Source organism: Salvia miltiorrhiza, unplaced genomic scaffold (assembly GCF_028751815.1).
Source record: "Salvia miltiorrhiza cultivar Shanhuang (shh) unplaced genomic scaffold, IMPLAD_Smil_shh fragScaff_scaffold_132_2, whole genome shotgun sequence".
NCBI lineage: Eukaryota > Viridiplantae > Streptophyta > Magnoliopsida > Lamiales > Lamiaceae > Salvia > Salvia miltiorrhiza.
Window position 1 is genome coordinate 94,288 of NW_026651413.1, and position 19,216 is coordinate 113,503.

General features: G+C 35.8%; 2 protein-coding genes and 1 pseudogene across 3 annotated transcripts; 2 read left to right on the forward strand and 1 right to left on the reverse strand.

The window, feature by feature from the left end:
- Positions 1 to 4,464: 4,464 nt before the first annotated feature.
- Positions 4,465 to 9,323, forward strand: LOC131002408 (protein LAZ1). Of its 2 annotated transcripts, XM_057928910.1 has the most exons (8): positions 4,465 to 4,840; positions 4,932 to 4,988; positions 6,092 to 6,200; positions 6,428 to 6,615; positions 6,720 to 6,808; positions 7,267 to 7,528; positions 7,747 to 7,998; positions 8,655 to 9,323. In XM_057928910.1, the coding sequence occupies exons 1-8, from the start codon at positions 4,670 to 4,672 to the stop codon at positions 8,988 to 8,990; spliced, it is 1,464 nt and encodes a 487-aa protein (XP_057784893.1). In that variant the 5' UTR covers positions 4,465 to 4,669; the 3' UTR covers positions 8,991 to 9,323. The 2 variants fall into 2 exon arrangements, with proteins under 2 accessions (XP_057784893.1, XP_057784894.1); XM_057928911.1 differs by lacking the exon at positions 8,655 to 9,323 and having other exon boundaries at positions 4,509 to 4,840; positions 7,742 to 7,987.
- A 4,380-nt stretch (positions 9,324 to 13,703) lies between these two features.
- LOC131002396 (uncharacterized) lies at positions 13,704 to 14,357 on the reverse strand. Its single transcript, XM_057928897.1, has one exon. It carries the CDS (start codon positions 14,355 to 14,357, stop codon positions 13,704 to 13,706), a length of 654 nt encoding a protein of 217 aa, XP_057784880.1.
- Positions 14,358 to 16,005: 1,648 nt separating this feature from the next.
- On the forward strand, positions 16,006 to 16,556 carry LOC131002397 (uncharacterized protein At5g19025-like; annotated as a pseudogene).
- The last annotated feature ends 2,660 nt before the right edge of the window (positions 16,557 to 19,216 follow it).

Here is a 19,216-nt window from a genome sequence, read left to right on the forward strand (position 1 = left end):
CGCGAACATGTTCGAATTCGATTGTTCGCGAGCCTGTTCACGAACCTTCAGTCGAGCCTTCAATCGAGTTAGTACACGAACCTTAAACGAGTCGAACTCGAACTCGAACTCGAACTCGAATAGCATATTAATTAAGAAGATTTTCTTAAATTTATAACAAATTCGAGCTTGAACATCATATATACGAACATCTAACGAGCCGAGCTCGAGCTCAAGCTCGAATTCGACATTATCGAGCATCACCCGAGCCGAACTCGAACCGAGCTCGAGCTTAGTATGTGGGTGACGAGCCGAGCTCGATCATCAAGATAAAAGCTCGAATCGAGCTCGAACCGAGCTCGAACACCCGAATATTTAAACGAGCCGAGCTCGAGCCTGCTTGTATTCGGCTCGGCTCGGCTCGTTTACAGCCCTACATGTAACTAGTCTCCTTTCCTTTTTTAGCATTAATTAGGATACAATTACTAAATTAATTAACACTTCTATATTTAAATCTATTTGTAACCCTAATTCGTATATTCCTAAATCTGTCACACTCTCTCTCTCTCGCCTTTTCTCTCTGAAACCCGCGTTGCTCTCCTAAAGGGGAAAACCATAAGTCCAGCCGTCGTCCTCCATTTTTTCACTTCGCCGCATTTCTCCATTCTTCACTCCGCCGTGATGAATCCTTCGTATGGTTGGAAGGAGTATCTGAACGACGAGGTGATTCTCGACACCAAAGATGATTGCTCGTTGTAGGGTGATCCGCTAGCGGTGTACTTCCCTTTCTCCATGTCGGAGACGTTGTCGGCGTCACCCGAGGAGTATGGTCTAGGTGCGTCAGAGAGCGAAGAGCTCGGAGAGTACGTGGCAGATCGGAGTTCGGCCCCTCCGTTCCGACCTCCGATCTATCGACGCCCTTGCCCCGCAAGGATGAAAACGTACGTTTGTTCCCCTTCACCTCTGTGTTTGACTAAATCCTCTCAAATCGAGAGAGATATTAACCTTCTCTATTATGAATCTTGGGGAAGTGATTTTTTGAGCAAGGAAAACCCTAGATTTGTGGCGAATCGAAGGAATTGAAGGCGAAATCAAAGGAACCAAACGAGTGGTGGCACACTGCATCCAAAGCCCACCTTCACCTACTCACCATTTTTTGTCCAATGATGTTTCGGGTGAGATCTTCCATGTTTTACTATGTTGTTTAAATTGAAATGACAAATGGTGTAATTGAGGATTTAGTGGCTGCATGCAAGAGTACTAGGGTTTGATGGTTAATTTTTGGCTCTGAGATGATATAAACATGCTCATGCTCACTCTGATTTTATATCTATGATTGTTATGAGGTGGAGATGTATGTAATTGTGTTGTTTGTGATTTGTGTGTTAGTATGCTTATATTGTGATGTGTGTAGTTGGCTGCCATCTTGGTGATTTGGGGTGTGTAGTTGGCTGCCATGTTGGTGTTTCATGGTTGTGTTCTGTCATTTTTGTTATGTTTGTGGCTCAGTGTGCTTGATTTGGGGTGTGTAGTTGGCTGCTATCTTGGTGTTTCATGGTTGTATGCTGCCATTTTTGTTATGATTGCTTCTTAGTGTGCTTGATTTGGGGTGTGTAGTAGGCTGTCATCTTCATTAATCATGGTAGTTGACTGCATATAGGCATTAAATGGAAAGACAAAAAATAAAAATTAAATTCAAAACACAATTTGCCATACATTTTCTATGCACAAAACATGCTTTCCTAAATAAATTTCATGAGCACTATAGCTTCGTGTAGGCATTTACAAAAAATAAAAAAACCTCCCAGTCTTTGCTTTAATCAAGCAACATTATGCCATTGAAAAGTTCTTCAAGGACATCCACATTTGCTTCATTAATGCCTAATCTGTCCATTATGTCTTCAAGTCCTTCAATTGCACCTTTCTCTTTCAAATATGCTATGCATTATGTGACAAGTTCAAGGGGACTTCCAAACTTAATGGAAGTAAATCTTGTGTCATCAATGACCCTTTCTTCATATGTGGTAATTTGTAACAATTCTTCCCTTTGACCTTCATGATCTCTAGCATGCATCCTTGTAAGCTTAAAAAAACACAATTCAAAGTCATTGGAGATAGTTCTTCATTAGAAGACAACACTGGATTTACTAAATCATCAACATCAAAACATGCAGTTTCTGTTTGTAACTTTTGGATGGCCCTAAACCACCCAAGGTCATTAATATTGGTGTCGGGTGAGTTTGGAGGTTGATTCACAATGTTGATATTGAAACCATCACTTGTGGCAGCCTCTCTAAACTCCAAGTCATCATTGTTGATGTGTGGTCTTGCATTATCTTGTTGAATATATACATCTTTGCTTGCGAAAGAGGGCCACTTGGCCTTAATTGCAAGGATAATATGCCACATTGCAATGCACAAGCATGAAAACTTTTGGAAAATACATAGCATAATCTGTCACTTGGTAGTTACCTATTCATACCTTATTGATGATGCAGTCTTTAATCACTTGTTTGGTGATGTTTTCTATTGACTTTTGCTCTAGAGTCCCAGCCACCCTGTTTTTACTTGATCTTTTGCTGCCACCATCTCTGTAAATAGGAAGATGCCTATCTTCCCATCAAATAATAACTGTCGTCTTCAGCAAACAATAGCCGGCACACTGCGCACATAAACATCACCTTTGTTATGAACTTCTTGTTCTTGCAAGTTCTTTGTGGTTCAGCCTCTGCTGAAGTTAAATAGAACCTGTGAGAACTTTTGGTTATATAGAACCATTTCTCATCAATGTATACAATGTTTTGCATGCTCTTGAACCTCAAATTCTTTAACAACATGTCATACTCTATTGCCTCTAAGCAAAAAACCTCAACCTTGAAAGCTTATTTGGGGCTGTAAGGTCAGGTTTTAGTGCACTCGTATGAGCTTTGATCAGACCTTGATCTATCCACCAACCTACGGTGCTCTTGCTGCAATTTATGTCACTAGCTAGTCTTCTTATGGTGGACCTCTTTGTTAACTCTAAACTTGCAATTAGATCTAGGTCTATGTGAACTCTTTTTCTCCTTGGTCTTGATATCTTCTTACTTGTTGAGCTTATAGACTGACCTTCTCTTTGTTGTTGTTTTGCCTCAGCCCAAATACGCGAAACAGTGCGCCGACAGACGTTGAACTTCTCATCCATATCTTTCATTTTCCCTCTTGGTGGTTTCCTATTTTTGCTTTCAAGAAGCAAGAATTGAAGGATAGAAGACCTCTCTTCCATAGACAAATCTTTTCTTCTCATGTTTCTTTTTTCTGCTTCTCTTTCAGTCACTGATTATGTAAGAATTTTGAGCAAACAATGGCTCCCTTTTAATAGCTCTAGTATGTACGAATTCTGCTGTGATTTTAAAATATTTGGAATGCAATGCAAATTTTGGATCATTTTAGTATCTGGCGCCTTGTCTCATTTCCTGTTCTACCGCCCAAAAATTTTGGGCAAAGTCTAAATATTTGGCTGAAATCTGCCGCCCAACCACCTTAAAAATGTAGGCAGCTTTTGTTTTTTATGTTAAAATGCATTTTATTAGTCAATTTAATTAAGAAATAAAATAACATTAACTAAAGCACTAATTATGTGGTCCCTACTATTTTTACATCTACTTTAACTCTCCTAAATACACGTACCCAAAAGAAATGAGACTTGAATATTGAGACGGAGGGAGTACATTCATTTCGTACCTCTTTATATAGCCTCAAACCTCCTTCAATTGAACTCAAAATGCTCTATTTTCTTTGGTGATCAAGCTCAATTGTGTATGAATGTCATTGTATTAATTTTGTGTCTATTTATCAAATTTGCATGTCATGCATTATTGTACTAAAATTACTGTAATAAATGTGACTACACATCCAAGTGAATTTTAAAGGTAAGAAAGTTGCAGTAATAAATGTACTGCGAAGTTATTGCCTCAATTTTGGGATATAATTTTTAGTCGAACCATGTATTTTGTTTAATTTTTTTCATAAAAAATGGGTTAATTCGAGATTTTACACTATATTAATAATTAAGTTAAAATAAAAGATCTCAAATTAAATACTACTTACTAGCAGTAAATAAATAAATAAAAATTATAATTACCATTCAACACTTTTCTAGTCATTACATAATAATTGACACCAATTTTTACACTTTTCTTATATAATTATACTTGTGTAAAAAGTTTTTTTACATAAAATCAATAACACTTTATCAACATCAAAGATTATATTAGGAAGTTCACTCGAATTTAAGCATGAGATTAAGTTTTTATAAAACATGGATATATTTAATTTTAATTTTTATTTAACAAAGAGGGCGTTCTAACGTATAATTAACGCAAATTTAAACCTGATCGCTGCGGCATGAGTAGTATTCATAACACATGTCATTTTAGAAGGTAAAAAAAATGGATATTTTGAGTTATTGTAGACAATTTCGTCAAAAAATAATCATATGATTTAAAAAATTTGAAAAAATAGAATATGCTCATAATTTTGTCGCTGTATTGGTCTCACCAATCATATTCATCCATCCCCCAGTCGTACCCCCCTCCAATTCAAACCCCTTCTCTCCTACCGCGATACGAAAACCGAATCTACATGAGCTTCGAATTCCGCCGATCGAAATCAACCAAATTCCCAATCGGAGTCAGCTGAAGACGAATTGATGCTGCTGAAAATCCTCAATTCAGGTTATTATCATCTCCTCAATCGGCTCGCCGGCGAATATACGACGCCCATATGGGCAGTTTTGATCGCCGGGACGTTCGTCGTCGTCACTCTCACCCTCTCCATCTACCTCATGTTCGAGCATTTGTCCGCCTACAAGAATCCCGAGGTTCCAATTCAGGCCTTGTTTACTGTTTCTCCACGAACTTTCTTCTGTTTGGGATTTTTTTTTTGTTTTGATTGCGATTTGGCGATTGCAGGAGCAAAAGTTTCTGATAGGAGTGATACTGATGGTGCCATGCTATGCTGTTGAATCAGTAAGCTTTTCGACATGTTTTGTTTTTTTTTTGTTTTTTGTTTGCTTGAGCTGATTGGAGGGATAGTTGTTATGATTGATCATGAGATGTTTTGTTGATTTTGTTTGGTGGTTGTGTTACACTAATGGAAATTTAGTATTCTGGAAGATGTTTCTGTTTTGTTGAGTTTGTGTTTAGCAGTATTTGTTGAATTTAAGAGGTAAGAGAAGTTATATGGTGAAAGATACGATGTTATTCAGTGTTTATCATGAATTCATTATTCATATTGGTTCCACTTCTATGGTTTTGAGAAGCTTTGGTATCCATATCATGGTTACTATATGATGAATCTCCTAAGAGTAGTAGATGATTCACATGTCGAAGCACTATGCTGCCACAAGCTATAATGTATTGGTAATTCTGCCAATAGTAGCGTTGGGAGTTTATCCACTGTTAAGTCAAAATGTGCATTTGTCCAGTTTCTGGTTTTTGGAAATCTTGTATCGTGGCATGCAACTTGATGGTTTCATTCTCTGTAGTGGAAGTGATATGGGAGCATGGGATCCTTTATTGATTTGCAGCACTTAAGTTACTCTTGTAAACTTCTTAAAATCCATATGTAAACTTACAAACTGTGGAACTTATTGGCTTAGGAAAGCCTACATCATGGATTCATGGTATTAAGTGTAATTTCAATATTCAGTAGATCTCCATAATGGTTGTCGTGCAATGCTTTATAATGTTAAACTTAAAATGTGTAGCTTATTTCTTCACTTGTTCGTGCTCAACTCCTTCCCATTCCGATTCTTCTTATGCAGGCTCTTTGTTTTTGCCTTTTTTTTGTGCGACTGATGCGGATTCTGTTAATTTACTTTTCCTATGACAAAATTTCCTGATGGATCACTTCTCACAGAGTCAGCTAGACAGATTAATGACTGATGATATCAATTAGTTTTATTGGATACTTCTATTATAGAGTACATTTTCCTGACTGATAGCTTGAATTGCTTCAAATTAGAAATCTTGTTGGCTTCATTCTTTACGTAAGTTTTTGTGTTGAAGGTTGCTTATGAAAAGTCTAGCTAAGATATTACTTCCTTCTCAAGCATGTCTTCTGTTTGCAGTTTGTCTCAATGGTACACCCAGCAATTAGTGTTGATGTCGGGATCGCTCGTGATTGCTACGAGTCCTTTGCCATGTATTGCTTTGGGAGGTATCTAATTGCTTGTTTAGGTATATTATCAAGCTTCCTTCTTATCATTGAAGTTCTTAAATTAATGCCTGTTATTGCACACTTTATCCTTTTCTTATATAAGTTAGCGGACCAATAAATGCTTATGAAGAACTTGTATAACATCATGCTAGTTGACATCGCCCCTGGTCATCAAATTTATTTGTAAACTAGAGTAACTGACTAGTTTGCTGGAACAAGCTCATCTTATTTTCGCATGGTGAATTAGGCGGAGAAGAGAGGGCAATTGAATTCATGAGGAGGGAAGGACGGGCAGGTATGAAAGCACCCCTACTAGATGATCATGGTCATGAAAGGGGAATTGTAAAGCATCCTTTTCCGATGAATTATATTTTGAAGCCTTGGAAACTTGGTCAGTGGGTTTATCAGGTTATCAAGTTTGGAATTGTTCAGTATGTAAGTTCCATCTTCATGTGAAGTCTTTCAATATGTTCTATCTTCAACTATTTCTTCTCTTTTATCTCGCCATGCTTGACAAGTTTGGTAAACTTCCATGGCAGATGATAATAAAAGCATTTACCGCTATTTCAGCAGTAATTCTTGAAGCTTTTGATGTGTATTGTGAAGGCGACTTCAAATGGAATTGTGGGTATGTTACATCCTTTGAATTTTTCTAATTGACTATGTATTGGAACTTGTTTTGGATTAGCTGTAACTCTTCAAAATTGTGATACACATGTAATGGGGATTTCAAAGAGAAAGGTGGGAAGCCTGAAACTATTTGGAACAAAGTAGGCAATCGTGTTTTCTCTTGGATATACTAGAGTGAGAAGTGTATGCTACTTTTCGATGCACCACTCATTGAAGTGAAATTATACTTATAAGCTAGTGTGATGATGTAACTTGTTTTAATGAATTTGTACTCCAATTTGTGTTAAATTCAATTTATAACCTGCATACACAATGTGCTGCTTCTGTTTAATCTCGATTCTTTTGGATTTTCTTCCTGTAAGATTTACTCAAAGTGAAACTTTTACTACTATTTGAGTAGCTTAAATGGATGTATGAGAAGCTTGATTAACAATTTCTTCCTTCTTTGTTTTATAGGTACCCGTATATGGCTGTGGTTTTAAATTTCAGTCAGTCATGGGCTTTGTATTGCTTGGTTCATTTTTATGCCATCACAAAAACTGAATTGGCACACATTAAACCACTGTACAAGTTTTTGACATTCAAGTCAATTGTGTTCTTAACTTGGTGGCAAGGTGTTGCAATAGCTCTTTTTTATGCTGTTGGCTTATTTAAAAGTCCGATAGCTGAGTCATTGCAATTTAAATCAAGTGTTCAGGACTTCATCATCTGCATAGAGGTAATTGTTTTAAGTTGCATTTTCTTGTCTGCTGCTCTTGAGCGATCTTCATTATTATTTGTTTTGCCAGCAAAGAAGAATCTTGATGGGGCTTCCATTGTTTATTACCGATCTTCGTTATTATTTTCTTGTCGATTTCTTCTTGTATTCTACGTTTTTACATGTTCTGTGCATATAATGTTTTATGTTATAAATGTTTGTGTGTTCATCCAGGACAGATGGGTCTTGCTTCTGTGGTTCACCTTTATGTTTTCCCGGCAAAGCCTTATGAGTTAATGGGAGATCGCTTTTCTGGAAGTGTTGCAGTCCTCGGAGATTATGCGTCTGTAGATTGTCCACTAGACCCTGATGAGGTTAGGGATAGCGAACGTCCCACAAAGCTACGCCTTCCTCAACCCGACTATGAAGCCAGAAGTGGAATGACCATTAGAGAGAGTGTTAAGGATGTATTTCTCGGCGGTGGCGAATATGTAAGTTATTCCCTCCTTCTGCAATATCGAAATTATTCGTAAACGTAATTTATCTAGTTGTACATATTTCATTTGATGATTGGTTTTATGTGAAATAATTGAAGACTAATATATATTGGTAAAATAACCCTATGCTTCCTTTCCTCCCAAGTTCTGTGTCAATGATATGACTTGATTTCATTTAAAAATGAGTTAATCATAGTTTATATCCCCAACTTTCAGCGTTCTCAAAAATTGTCCATGACTCACATTTTCGAACCCCCAACTTTTTGAAAAAAAAATTCAATTTATACCCCGCAATGCAAAATTCAACGACAAAATGATGAATCACTTTGCCGGATTCTTAGGTGGATTATATACGTGGACTTTTTTTCCACCTAAGCATCAAAACAATGTACTAATTTAACTAAGGATCCGGCGAGTTGATTCATCATTATTCAGTTGCCAGATTCCGCAATGTGTTGAATAAATCGAACTTTTTCGAAGTTGGGAGTTTTTAAAGTGACAACATGAGTAGGAGACAGTTTTCGGGAAATGCTGAAAGTTGGGGACACAAATTATGATTAGCCCTAAAAAAAACCGATTTCGTTACTTTCGCCTGTCATCTGATTCTGTTGGATGTACTAAAATAAGTTTTTCTGCACTTTGCTATGCAGATTGTGAATGATGTGAAGTTCACAGTCACTCAAGCAGTAGAGCCAGTAGAGAAAGGAATCACTAAGTTCAACCAAAAGCTGCATAAGATCTCCGAGAACATAAAGAAGGAAAGGAGAACCAAGGACGACAGTTGCATTTTGGCTGCACCGGTGATCCGAGGAATCGACGATCCCCTCCTAAACGGGAGCTTCAGCGACAGTAGTAGTAGTTCGAGGAGGAAGAAGCACCGGCGCAAATCCGGGTACACCAGCGCAGAGAGCGGCAACGAAAGCAGCATCGACACCGCGTTTGGCGGTTACCAGATTCACGGCCGCCGATGGCTAGTCAAAGATTAGTTCGACTCGTAGAGGACTGATCGAATTTCCGGCGAGCCGACAGACGTAACCGCCACCAGAAGGGTGGTTCCGATGGCTGAGACGATGCTATTATGTATCTGGTGCTTGAGGGATCAGAGGAAGGAATTCGAGCTATGCAAAGGCTGTAGATTTTCTCCTCTATTTGAAATTTATTGTATAGAGAAGAAAAAATGAAAAACCTCTACTATTTGTCACAACTCTACATAGAGAAACCGTTGTTTGGTGAAGCAGATTTTGATTTCTTTGTACAAGAAAAGTAGAATAAATAATTATGGGTGAAGTAATTAATAGGATTCTATTTTCTTGAGGAAATTCCGTTTTCCACTTGTAAATTTGATCGTATCACGCCATATAAAATGTGTATTCTAATCAACTCAATACGAATACGAATTACTAAGTTTTCTACTTTTCATACCTTGGAAAGTTACTTAATAGTGTCTTTACATTCCTTGATATACTCAAAAAACTAAGGGTAGCTGAAATATTTGTACATGTCGCTATTTTGATAATACACAAACTTATGTCAATATTATTTACATTTAGATTATAATTGATGTTATATTTATTAGTACTAATTTGGTATATTTGGTTGTGTTGGTTGTGTTTGGATCCGAGTATAAATACAACTAGTCTCGTAACCTGTCAAAATTTGACGTGTCGAAATTTGACGACAAGACGAGAATCAATTTTACGTTGCGATTTAAATTATTTTATTAAATTGTTTTTATATAATGAAATTATATGTATATGAATTATTTCTTTAATTACTTTACTTTGATGTGATAGAGTTACTCTCATCAATCAAATATTAATTTTTAATTGGAATAATAAAAGTATCATTTTATATTCATTTGATAAAATTTTATAAAAGGTCGATGCAGGATTGAAGATTTTAGAAAAAAAAAACAAAAAAACAAATCTACGTAAATTTAATGGATAAATTGTTGTGCCGCATTTTTTGTTAATCGTATATAGACAATATTTATTAATTTTGTATAATTATCACATTAACATATACTAATAATTACTTTACGACCGCATTCGTCATTTGAGCATCATCTCATCGAAACCCTACAAGATCTGATCATCATCAGGAGCTCGAAAGTCAACATCTGACTTTTAAATGTCGGACTTCTTATCATCATCTTATTTAGAGCTTGAAATATTATATATATCTAACTTTTAAGCACCATTATCTTGAGTTGACTCTGGAACATCATCTTATTTGGAGTTTGAAATATAAAAATTGACTTGTGAGTATTATATCATCTGAAGCTTGTAAGTTTGGAATTAACTTATAAACATCTTCTCGTGTGGAGCTTGAAACACCATATCTGACTTTTGAGCATCATCTCATTTGAAGTTTGGAAAATGGCAGAATTGACTTATGAGCATCATCTCATTTGGAGCTTGAAATATCATAATTAAGATCTAAACATTATCTTGAAACTTCAGAAAAATAATTATTTATTTGAAAATTTGAATAATTTGGCACTTAAAATTAATTATTAGTGCAAAAACTATAGTTACAAATATTTATTTAAATTATACAATTGATAAAATATTATTCAAAATAATGTGGGATTATTTGCCAAAATAATTAAAATGAAGGAGAGAGCTAGGGATTTTGAAGTGGTAAATTTTAGAATGTCACATAAGATTTGATTATTTTCCTATTATATTACTCACGAGTAACATGAAACTCCACTTTTATACTTACAATTAGTACGTTCACTCGTGATGCATAGCCTTTTTCGAAATTGAACGAAATGTTAAATAACTAAAATAATAATAATAATAGAGTAAAAAATATAAATAAATATTACAACTTATTTTTTAAAAATAAAGCAATCTACATCAATTAATGAATAAACAACCTGAATTTGAAAACACATAAATTTTTAACTTTGTATAAAATGTATATATTAAATTTAAATAACTGTATATATGGTAATATATATTTTAGAAAAAAAAAATGCTAACAAAGCCCAATTTTTTTTTTTTTTTTTTTTTTTTTTTTTTTTTTTTTAAGATTAGCTCATTACTTAACTACAATTTCTTATTAGTGAAGTTTGAATTCGGGCAGTAGAAAAGCAAATCACATTTTTACAATTTTTAAAATTACTAATAAAAAATTGAGTAATTATTTGATACTGAAAAAACAAACTCCAACAAAATGAGATATACTCCCTCCGTCCACGAAAGAACTTCCTATCTTTCTTTTTTGGGATGTCCATAAAAGAACTTCCTACCTATTTTTGGACTATATCCCAACACTTATAATCCTCTTACTTTTCACTTTTCACAACTTCCAATATTAATTATAATACATTTTCACCACTCGCAATACACTCAATTACCTTTTATTCACTCTCAATACACTCAATAATATTTTTTCTTAAAATCCGTGCCACTCCCTCCTAGGAAGTTCTTTCATGGACGGAGGGAGTATCATTTTACCTGAGTTACTAACTCAAACAAATTTATTTAAATACATATGCAATTTTAAAATCTCCCTAAAAATAGTACTCACTCTGTCCCACTATAAGTAGCTCATAACTTTTCGGCACGAGAATCAAGGAGATAGTGTAAATTTGTTAAAAGTGGTAGGGCCTTCACTTTTTCAAGGGTTAAATGTTTTCATTTTTGGAAATGAGTAATCCTAAGACCATCTCCAATGGTACACCAAATCCCATTTTGGTGTACCAAAACCTCTCCAATGGTACACCAAACCCAAACCCAAAATGGGTTTGGGGCCACCATTTGAATAGTGTTACACCAAATTTGGTGTTACACTATTCACTACACCAAAACACTTTAATTAATTTTAAGAACTACAAATTAACCCCTCTTCTTGCTAGATATTATTTTGTTAATTTAGTAGGTTTAAATGATTAGAATGAAAGTTAATTATTTTTTGTTAATTTCGTAGGTTTATAACAAAGGAATAATAATAATAATAATAATAATAATAATAATAATAATAATAATAATAATAATAATTTGGTTGAGAATAATTTAGTTGAAAATAGAGTTTTAATTTGCAACAATAAAATAGATTAATTTTTAATTACATGACATTGGGGCAAATTGTTAATTTCCGTATAATATTTAATTTGAAACAATAAAATAGATTAATATTAAATTGTCAATTTAATATAATAATAATAATAATAAATTAATTTCCGTATAATATTTATTTTAATATGAAATTGTTAATTAACAAATTGGGGCAAATGTATAATTTAAAAGAAATACATAGGTATGATTGAAGAAGTATAAAAAGTAAGTGGAAAGAGAATATTTAAAGAATATTCTTTTGGGTTTGAGTTTGGTGTAAATGGTTGGAGAAGAATTACTGTTGGATGTGACATATACTGTAAAATGGGTTTGAGTTTGGTGTAAATGGTTGGAGATGCTCTAAACAGGCTAAACAACCACATTGTGGCCACCCACAATTGACTTAAATAAAAAATAATTTAATTTATTTAAGTTATTTTTTAAAATAAAAATAATATTTAGTTATTTTATCATATTCTCTACATTGTAATTATTTTTTTATAATTTTTTGGTAATTTTTTTATTTCTATTAAAAATAAAAAAAATACAATTTTTTTTAAAAAAAGGTACAATGTAGAGAATATAGTAACATAACTAAATCCTATTTTATTTTGAAAAATAAATTAAATAAATCAAGATTTCCTTATTATACTAGTTTGTGGGTGGCCACAATGTGGCTGCATAGATTTATTGTTTGGAAATAGGCCACTTATAGTGGGACGGCCCAAAATGGAATATAGGCCACTTTTAGAGCATCTCCAATGCATTGGTGCTTAGGGGGTGTCTTAGAAGGTGGTCCCCACCTAAGACACACCCCTCTCCAATGCATTGTGTCTTAGATGGGTGCTTAGATCCTCATTTCCACAAAATTCATATTTCTACACTTTTATTTTTAAAATTCATATTTATTAAAATTAAAATTATACATTACAATAATTTAAAGATATAATTTAAATACAATAAAAAAATATAAAAAATTACAATAATTTCCTATGGCTTAATCGGACCAAAACGAGACCAAATGTGCTCCTTCAAGTCCAAAGTGAGGTGAGCATGCATCTCCTCGTCTCGCATGGATGCTTGTCGTGCAACAAATGCACGAAAATCTGACGAAGCACCGGCACAAGGTTGAGATGCGGCCCTACTCGAAGCTTCGTCGGCGTCTTCTTCCCACTATGTTGCGTGCTCGCCTTCATCTTCGATGATCATGTTGTGCAAAATGATGCACGTGAACATGATGTCGCTCATCTCCTCCTTGCTCCAAAGACGCGATGGGCCTTTGACGATTGCCCAACGAGCTTGAAGGACGCCGAAGGCTCGTTCAATATCCTTGCGAGCCGCTTCCTGCATCACTTTGAACCTCTTCCCCTTGGGATCCATCGGATGTGTAGGACTCTTCACGAATACAGGCCAATTGGGATAGATGCCGTTAGTCAAGTAGTACCCACTTGTGTAGTAGGTATTGTTGACTTGATATGTGACCGGCACCCCCATTCCTTGCAGCCAATCATTGAAAAACGTCGAGTTGTTGAGCACGTTGATGTCGTTGTTCGAACCAGGAGTCCCAAAAAAAGCATGCCAGATCCATAGATCTTGCGATGCGACGGTTTCGAGGATGATGATCGGTTATCCCTAATCGCCGCGAGTGTATGCGTCTTGCCATGCCGTTTGACAATTCTTCCACGGCCAATGCATGCAATCGAGGCTCCCTAGCATTCCCGGGAAGCCGTGCTTCGCCTCGTGCATTGCTAGAAGCTGTTGGCAATCGGCGGAAGTCGGCCTCCTCAAGTATTCTGCGCTGAAGAGATGAATAATGGCTCGACAGAATCTGCGTAAGCACTCCAACGAGGTGGACTCTGCAATCCGGAGATATTCGTCGTACTGGTCCGCTGCCCCACCATTAGCTAGCATACGAATAACAACCGTGCATTTTTGCAACGGCGTGAAGCCGGGTCTCCCAAGTGCATCCGTGCGTTGTTGGAAGTATGGATCGGATGCGACGACATTAACGATACACAAAAACAACGCACGACGCATGCGAAATCGGCGGCGGAAGACGTTGTCGAGGTAGACCGGATTTTCAGCAAAGTAATTCGTGTGCAAACGTAGAGCGCCGGCTTCACGATCCCGATGAATGTAGGCCTTCTTTGCCACTTTTCGTCGCCGCCGACGAGGATGCGCATCCGGATCACCAATAGCTTGAACAATTTGATTAAATTCTTGCACAAGATTGGAAAATTCATGAGCACGTCGCTCGTCCTCGTGGCTTGATGAAGAGGAAGACATTTCTTATAGAGAATGTTTGATGTGGAGATGATTTGTAGGTAATAAAATGATTGGAATTAGGTTGGGATATATATAGGTAAAGTGAAAAAAATATATATATAAAAATCTCAAACTACCGTTGGAAGCCAACGGTCGAATTTAAAAAAAAATCAAAACGGTAATATTTTAAAAAATTGAATTTCGATTTTTTTTTAAATGGGGCGCGCCAGCCATTTCGCTCCTTCGCCCCGGGTCTCCACTTCGACTTAGCTTCGAATCAGGGTGCCACTCCAGCGCGGCCACCACCTTGGCGACCCGGATGGCCCCCCGCGGTGGAGATGCTCTTAGTGGGACGGAGGAAGTACTCTCATTTTTCCACGAATCTTGAGTCACTTCTTTTCGGCAGAGAAATTAAGGAGTTGAAAATTAGTGTTTTAAGTGTGTAAGTAATAAAGTAGAAAATTGATTAGGTAAGTGTGTAGGTAATAAAGTAGAAAAGTGATAAAGTAGAAAAATACATATTTAGTAAGATAAGTTTAATTAGAACCTCTTATTTTTTTCCCTAATTCTTATTATATTGAGAATTGACTCAAGATTCGTGGGATGGAGAAAGTACTATAATGTAAAGTTTTATAAAAGTTGATTGGATATGCCTTTGCATCGGAAATTGTGTTTTATATTTATTTTTATATATATATATATATACATATATATATATATATATATATATATAGGGTGCGGTTATAGTGAGAACTACAATTATCGTGAGAACATAAGAACCAATAAAATTACTGCATCTGCTATACAAATTAATGCATCCGCAATTAAATTAAATGCATCCGAAAAAAATAATTTTTTTGCTCCCTTCAGGATTCGAACCCAGCACCTGCATCCATCCACCAAGATGATGCATCCACCGTAGATCTTGATGATCGAATGGCTTAAAATGGTTCTCCGTTCTTATTTTATTAGTGGTTCTTATTTGAACCTCTCCCTATATATATATATATAAATTTGATATAAATTTAATTATCATATTTATAAAAATAATGAGAACATATAATTTTAACTAAATATATTTTAGCTAAATATAGAAAAAAATAAAAATAATAGACAAATTCACAATAATAAAGTTTAATATTAAGAAAAGCCAAAAAAAATTAAAAATTAAAATTAAAAAATAGATTAATTAAAAAAATGAGAGATAATTTTGTTAAGTTATTAATCGAATTTCACAATTTTATAAAATAAAAAAAGAAGAAAAATAATATAATTTACAAATAAGGGTTAAGTACCAAATACCCTCCCAACGTTGGGGCCCCTATCGCGTATAGGACCCTATAGTCAGAGTAGGCGCTGTTTACTACCTCAACGTGGCTAAACCTAAGCAAATCCCCCCCTGCTTTTTAACATCGTTAAGTCACCGTTAAAAAAATTATTTTTTTAAAATTTTTAATTAAGATGGCCTCTCTCTCTCTCTCCCCCTCCCCCATCGAGCATCCTTTCCCGGCGAGAGAACATCGCCCCTCCGCCGTGGTCTCCACCTTCCTAGACGACGCAAACCCCGTGGAGCCCGCCGCAGCCGGTCCGGCCTCCCCAACAACACGTAGCCCCGCACCCTAACTGGGGCCAACTCTAGCGATCTCCACCACTCCATTTTTATCACTAACATGCGCCATCTCCACCACTCCATCACCGCCATGGCCCTTTCCTCCTCCCTCAGAAAAACCCCAATTCCAAAAACCCCCGCCCCCAACCACCCGAATTCCCCAAACTGCCCCTCCCTCTGCCGCCACTCGCCCTCCGCCACTCTCGACCTCCTCATCTTCATCCTCGTCCCCTTCTCTTGCGCCTTCCTCATCGTCTCCTGCTTCTCCTATCTCTTCCAGTCGCTCTCTCTCATCCTGCCCCATTTTTTCCACCGTAGCCGCGCATTTCCACCGCCATTTCGCCTCCAATCCTCAGTCGCAGCTGATCTTCTTCACACTGTTCGCGATCTCCTTCATCGGCTTTGTAATCTTCTTCGAGATCTGCTGCGGGCACAGATCGAGGAGGTGCGAGAGGAAAGGGTGTAGGGGGCTGAAGAAGGCGATGGAGTTCGATTTGCAGCTGCAGGGAGAGGAGCTGTTGCGCTCCGGCGACGGGAATAAGGCGGTGAGAGATGTGAATGAGCTGCCGTGGAAAGGAGGCGGCGGGCTCCACGGGGTTAGCGTCGTCTAGAAAGGTGGAGACCACGGCGGAGGGGCGATGTTCTCTCGCCGGGAAAGGATGCTCGATGGGGGAGGGGGAGAGAGAGAGAGAGGCCATCTTAATTAAAAATTTTAAAAAAATAATTTTTTTAACGGTGACTTAACGATGTTAAAAAGCAGGGGGGATTTGCTTAGGTTTAGCCACGTTGAGGTAGTAAACAGCGCCTACCCTGACTATAGGGTCCTATACGCGTAGGGGCCCCAACGTTGGGGGGGTATTTGGTACTTAACCCTACAAATAAATACTCCCTCTGTCCCGGCTTTTGGTATCCAGTTGAGAACGGCACGGGTTTTAATAAAGTAATTGATGTATTGTGAGTAGAATAAGGGTCCCACATTTTATGTGAGAGTTAAAATAATTAAAGTGGAGTAAGGGCCCCACCTGCTTTTACTAAAAATAGAAATGGATACCAAAATATGGGACGGCCAAAAAAGGAAAGTTGGATACTAAAAGCTGAGACGGAGGGAGTATTCAATTTTATTGTACTCATACAATTATAACTTAATTTAAAGGTGTGGATCATATTGAAACGGCAAACCACCTTTTCCTGCAATGCTTGAAGGTTGAAGAGGTGTGGAACGCACTGCAAAGCTGGCTCGAGATTAGCATTGTTAGACCATATTCGGTGGAATCTCACTTCTCCATGCTTGCGAACCCTGGGACAGGTAAGAGAAGTGGGAATCTTGTGAAGGCAATTTGGGTCTGCACTATTTGGACGATTTGGAAGAAACGAAATGAATGTAGATTCGAAGGAAAGACATGAGAGACAAATAGTATAGTTATGGAGATTAAGGTTCGGATGTGGTGTTGGAATAAAGCTTTTGATATCCTAAACAAGGAGATGTTATCTTCTTGGTGCCAAGGTGATTTGATCACCTTGTGATGTAATATGTACTTTGATGGTATCTTTGGTACCAATTTATGAATCTTTTTCTGATAAAAATTGCAATTTTCACCTGAACTTTCAAATTAGCCAAAATATACCTGAACTTATATTTTTTGTTGTAAATTTCACCTGAACTTGCAATGATTGAACTCCGTCGAGGTGAAATTTACAACAAAAAATATAAGTTCAGGTATATTTTGACCAATTTGAAAGTTCAGGTGAAAATTGCAACTTTTATCAAAGTTCGTGTATTTTTTGACTATAATCCCAAAAAAATATATAACTTAATTTAAAAATTGATTTGAAATTGCTTTTAAATTTGAAAGTTGCCCTTTTAATAGATTATATAATATAGATATGAAATTGAAGCATGGGATGAAATGGGAGAACTAGTTCAAACTTCAATCTTGAAAATCTCGAAGGATTACTCTCACTAATAACCATTTGACTCTCTAGATTACAAATTATTTCCATTTCTCATGAATATTTACGAAATCTCAAATTTCTGAAATAGAAATACGTCTACACTATAATTTGAGATGCAGTTCAATGTATTCGATATCATGAATCTCATAATCGTACATTAATGCTACAACACAAACATAATACATAAGGTAACACCATTAATAATTAATATAACTCAATGAAATATGTCGAGTCAATAAATAAGACTAAAAGTTGGACACTCAAGGGCAATTACCAAATACCAATTGTCCAACACTATATTTATTTATTTATTTAATTAGCACGCCCTATAGTAACATATTCTAAATATACTTGATATGAATTGCAACAAAATGGATCTTCTTAAAATTGCCAGTTGCCATAAAATTAGTAGCTTTAAACTTAAATACTATACACCAAATGAAAATGTTGATAGAGTAAAAGCCAAAACCTTCAATATAACTACTTCCCTCAAATCAAGATTGACTCGTGGCAAATCCCCACTAATCCCCAAGATTAAGTCACACTTAATATACTTATCTTCTCAAACTAATAAGAAAAAGAAAAAAAAATCCCACTTAAATATGCCGGCTAAGCTAAACAAATAAATCCTCAAACAACACTCTTCTTCCCACATATACATACAAATTTTAAAAATATACATACACATATACATCACATTTGAAAATATAAATCACAAAAAATTTCATTGTTATCTCCTACTTCTAATTGTGTCCATCACTATCTACTTACCTTAAAACCAAGTCAAAAAAACCAGTCAAAAAACCATGAACTCCCGAAACTACCCTCGAATCAACCCAACATTCATGACAATTTTGATGCATCGCGATCATGTCTTATTTTCAAAAAAAATTTAGTTTTTAATACTTTTCTTCAATTTTAATTTATTAAATTTTAATATAATTCCAAGATAATTAATTATGGTTCACTAAACCAATTAGGATGTATAATTAATTTTTATAGTTTATATTTTTTTGAATTAATAATTGATAATTAGGATTAATTCTACTCGTAATTAGAGTATAATTTTTGTAAATTTCAATTTGGAGTGATAAATATGGTTCCTTATATAATAATTTTTTATTAATAAATAATTAGAAAATAATAATGATACTATTTGTGAGTCAAATGATCTCATCCGCCAAATTACATGCATCAAGCATAATCACTAAGCATCATATACACCAAATCTAATTTCTTTCTTACAAATATTAATGATAAAATTCAAAAATTTAACCCATTCTTTGTTACCTCCTATCGCAAAATCATTCAAAATTTT

Bases quoted from the DNA above. Each gene is read 5' to 3' on its own strand.
- LOC131002408 (XM_057928910.1), top strand. From the start codon at position 4,670: ATGCTGCTGAAAATCCTCAATTCAGGTTATTATCATCTCCTCAATCGG. The intron at 4,841-4,931 runs GTTCCAATTCAG...TGGCGATTGCAG, and splicing joins CCGCCTACAAGAATCCCGAG to GAGCAAAAGTTTCTGATAGG. The intron at 6,809-7,266 runs GTATGTTACATC...TTTGTTTTATAG, and splicing joins GACTTCAAATGGAATTGTGG to GTACCCGTATATGGCTGTGG.
- LOC131002396 (XM_057928897.1), bottom strand. From the start codon at position 14,357: ATGTCTTCCTCTTCATCAAGCCACGAGGACGAGCGACGTGCTCATGAA.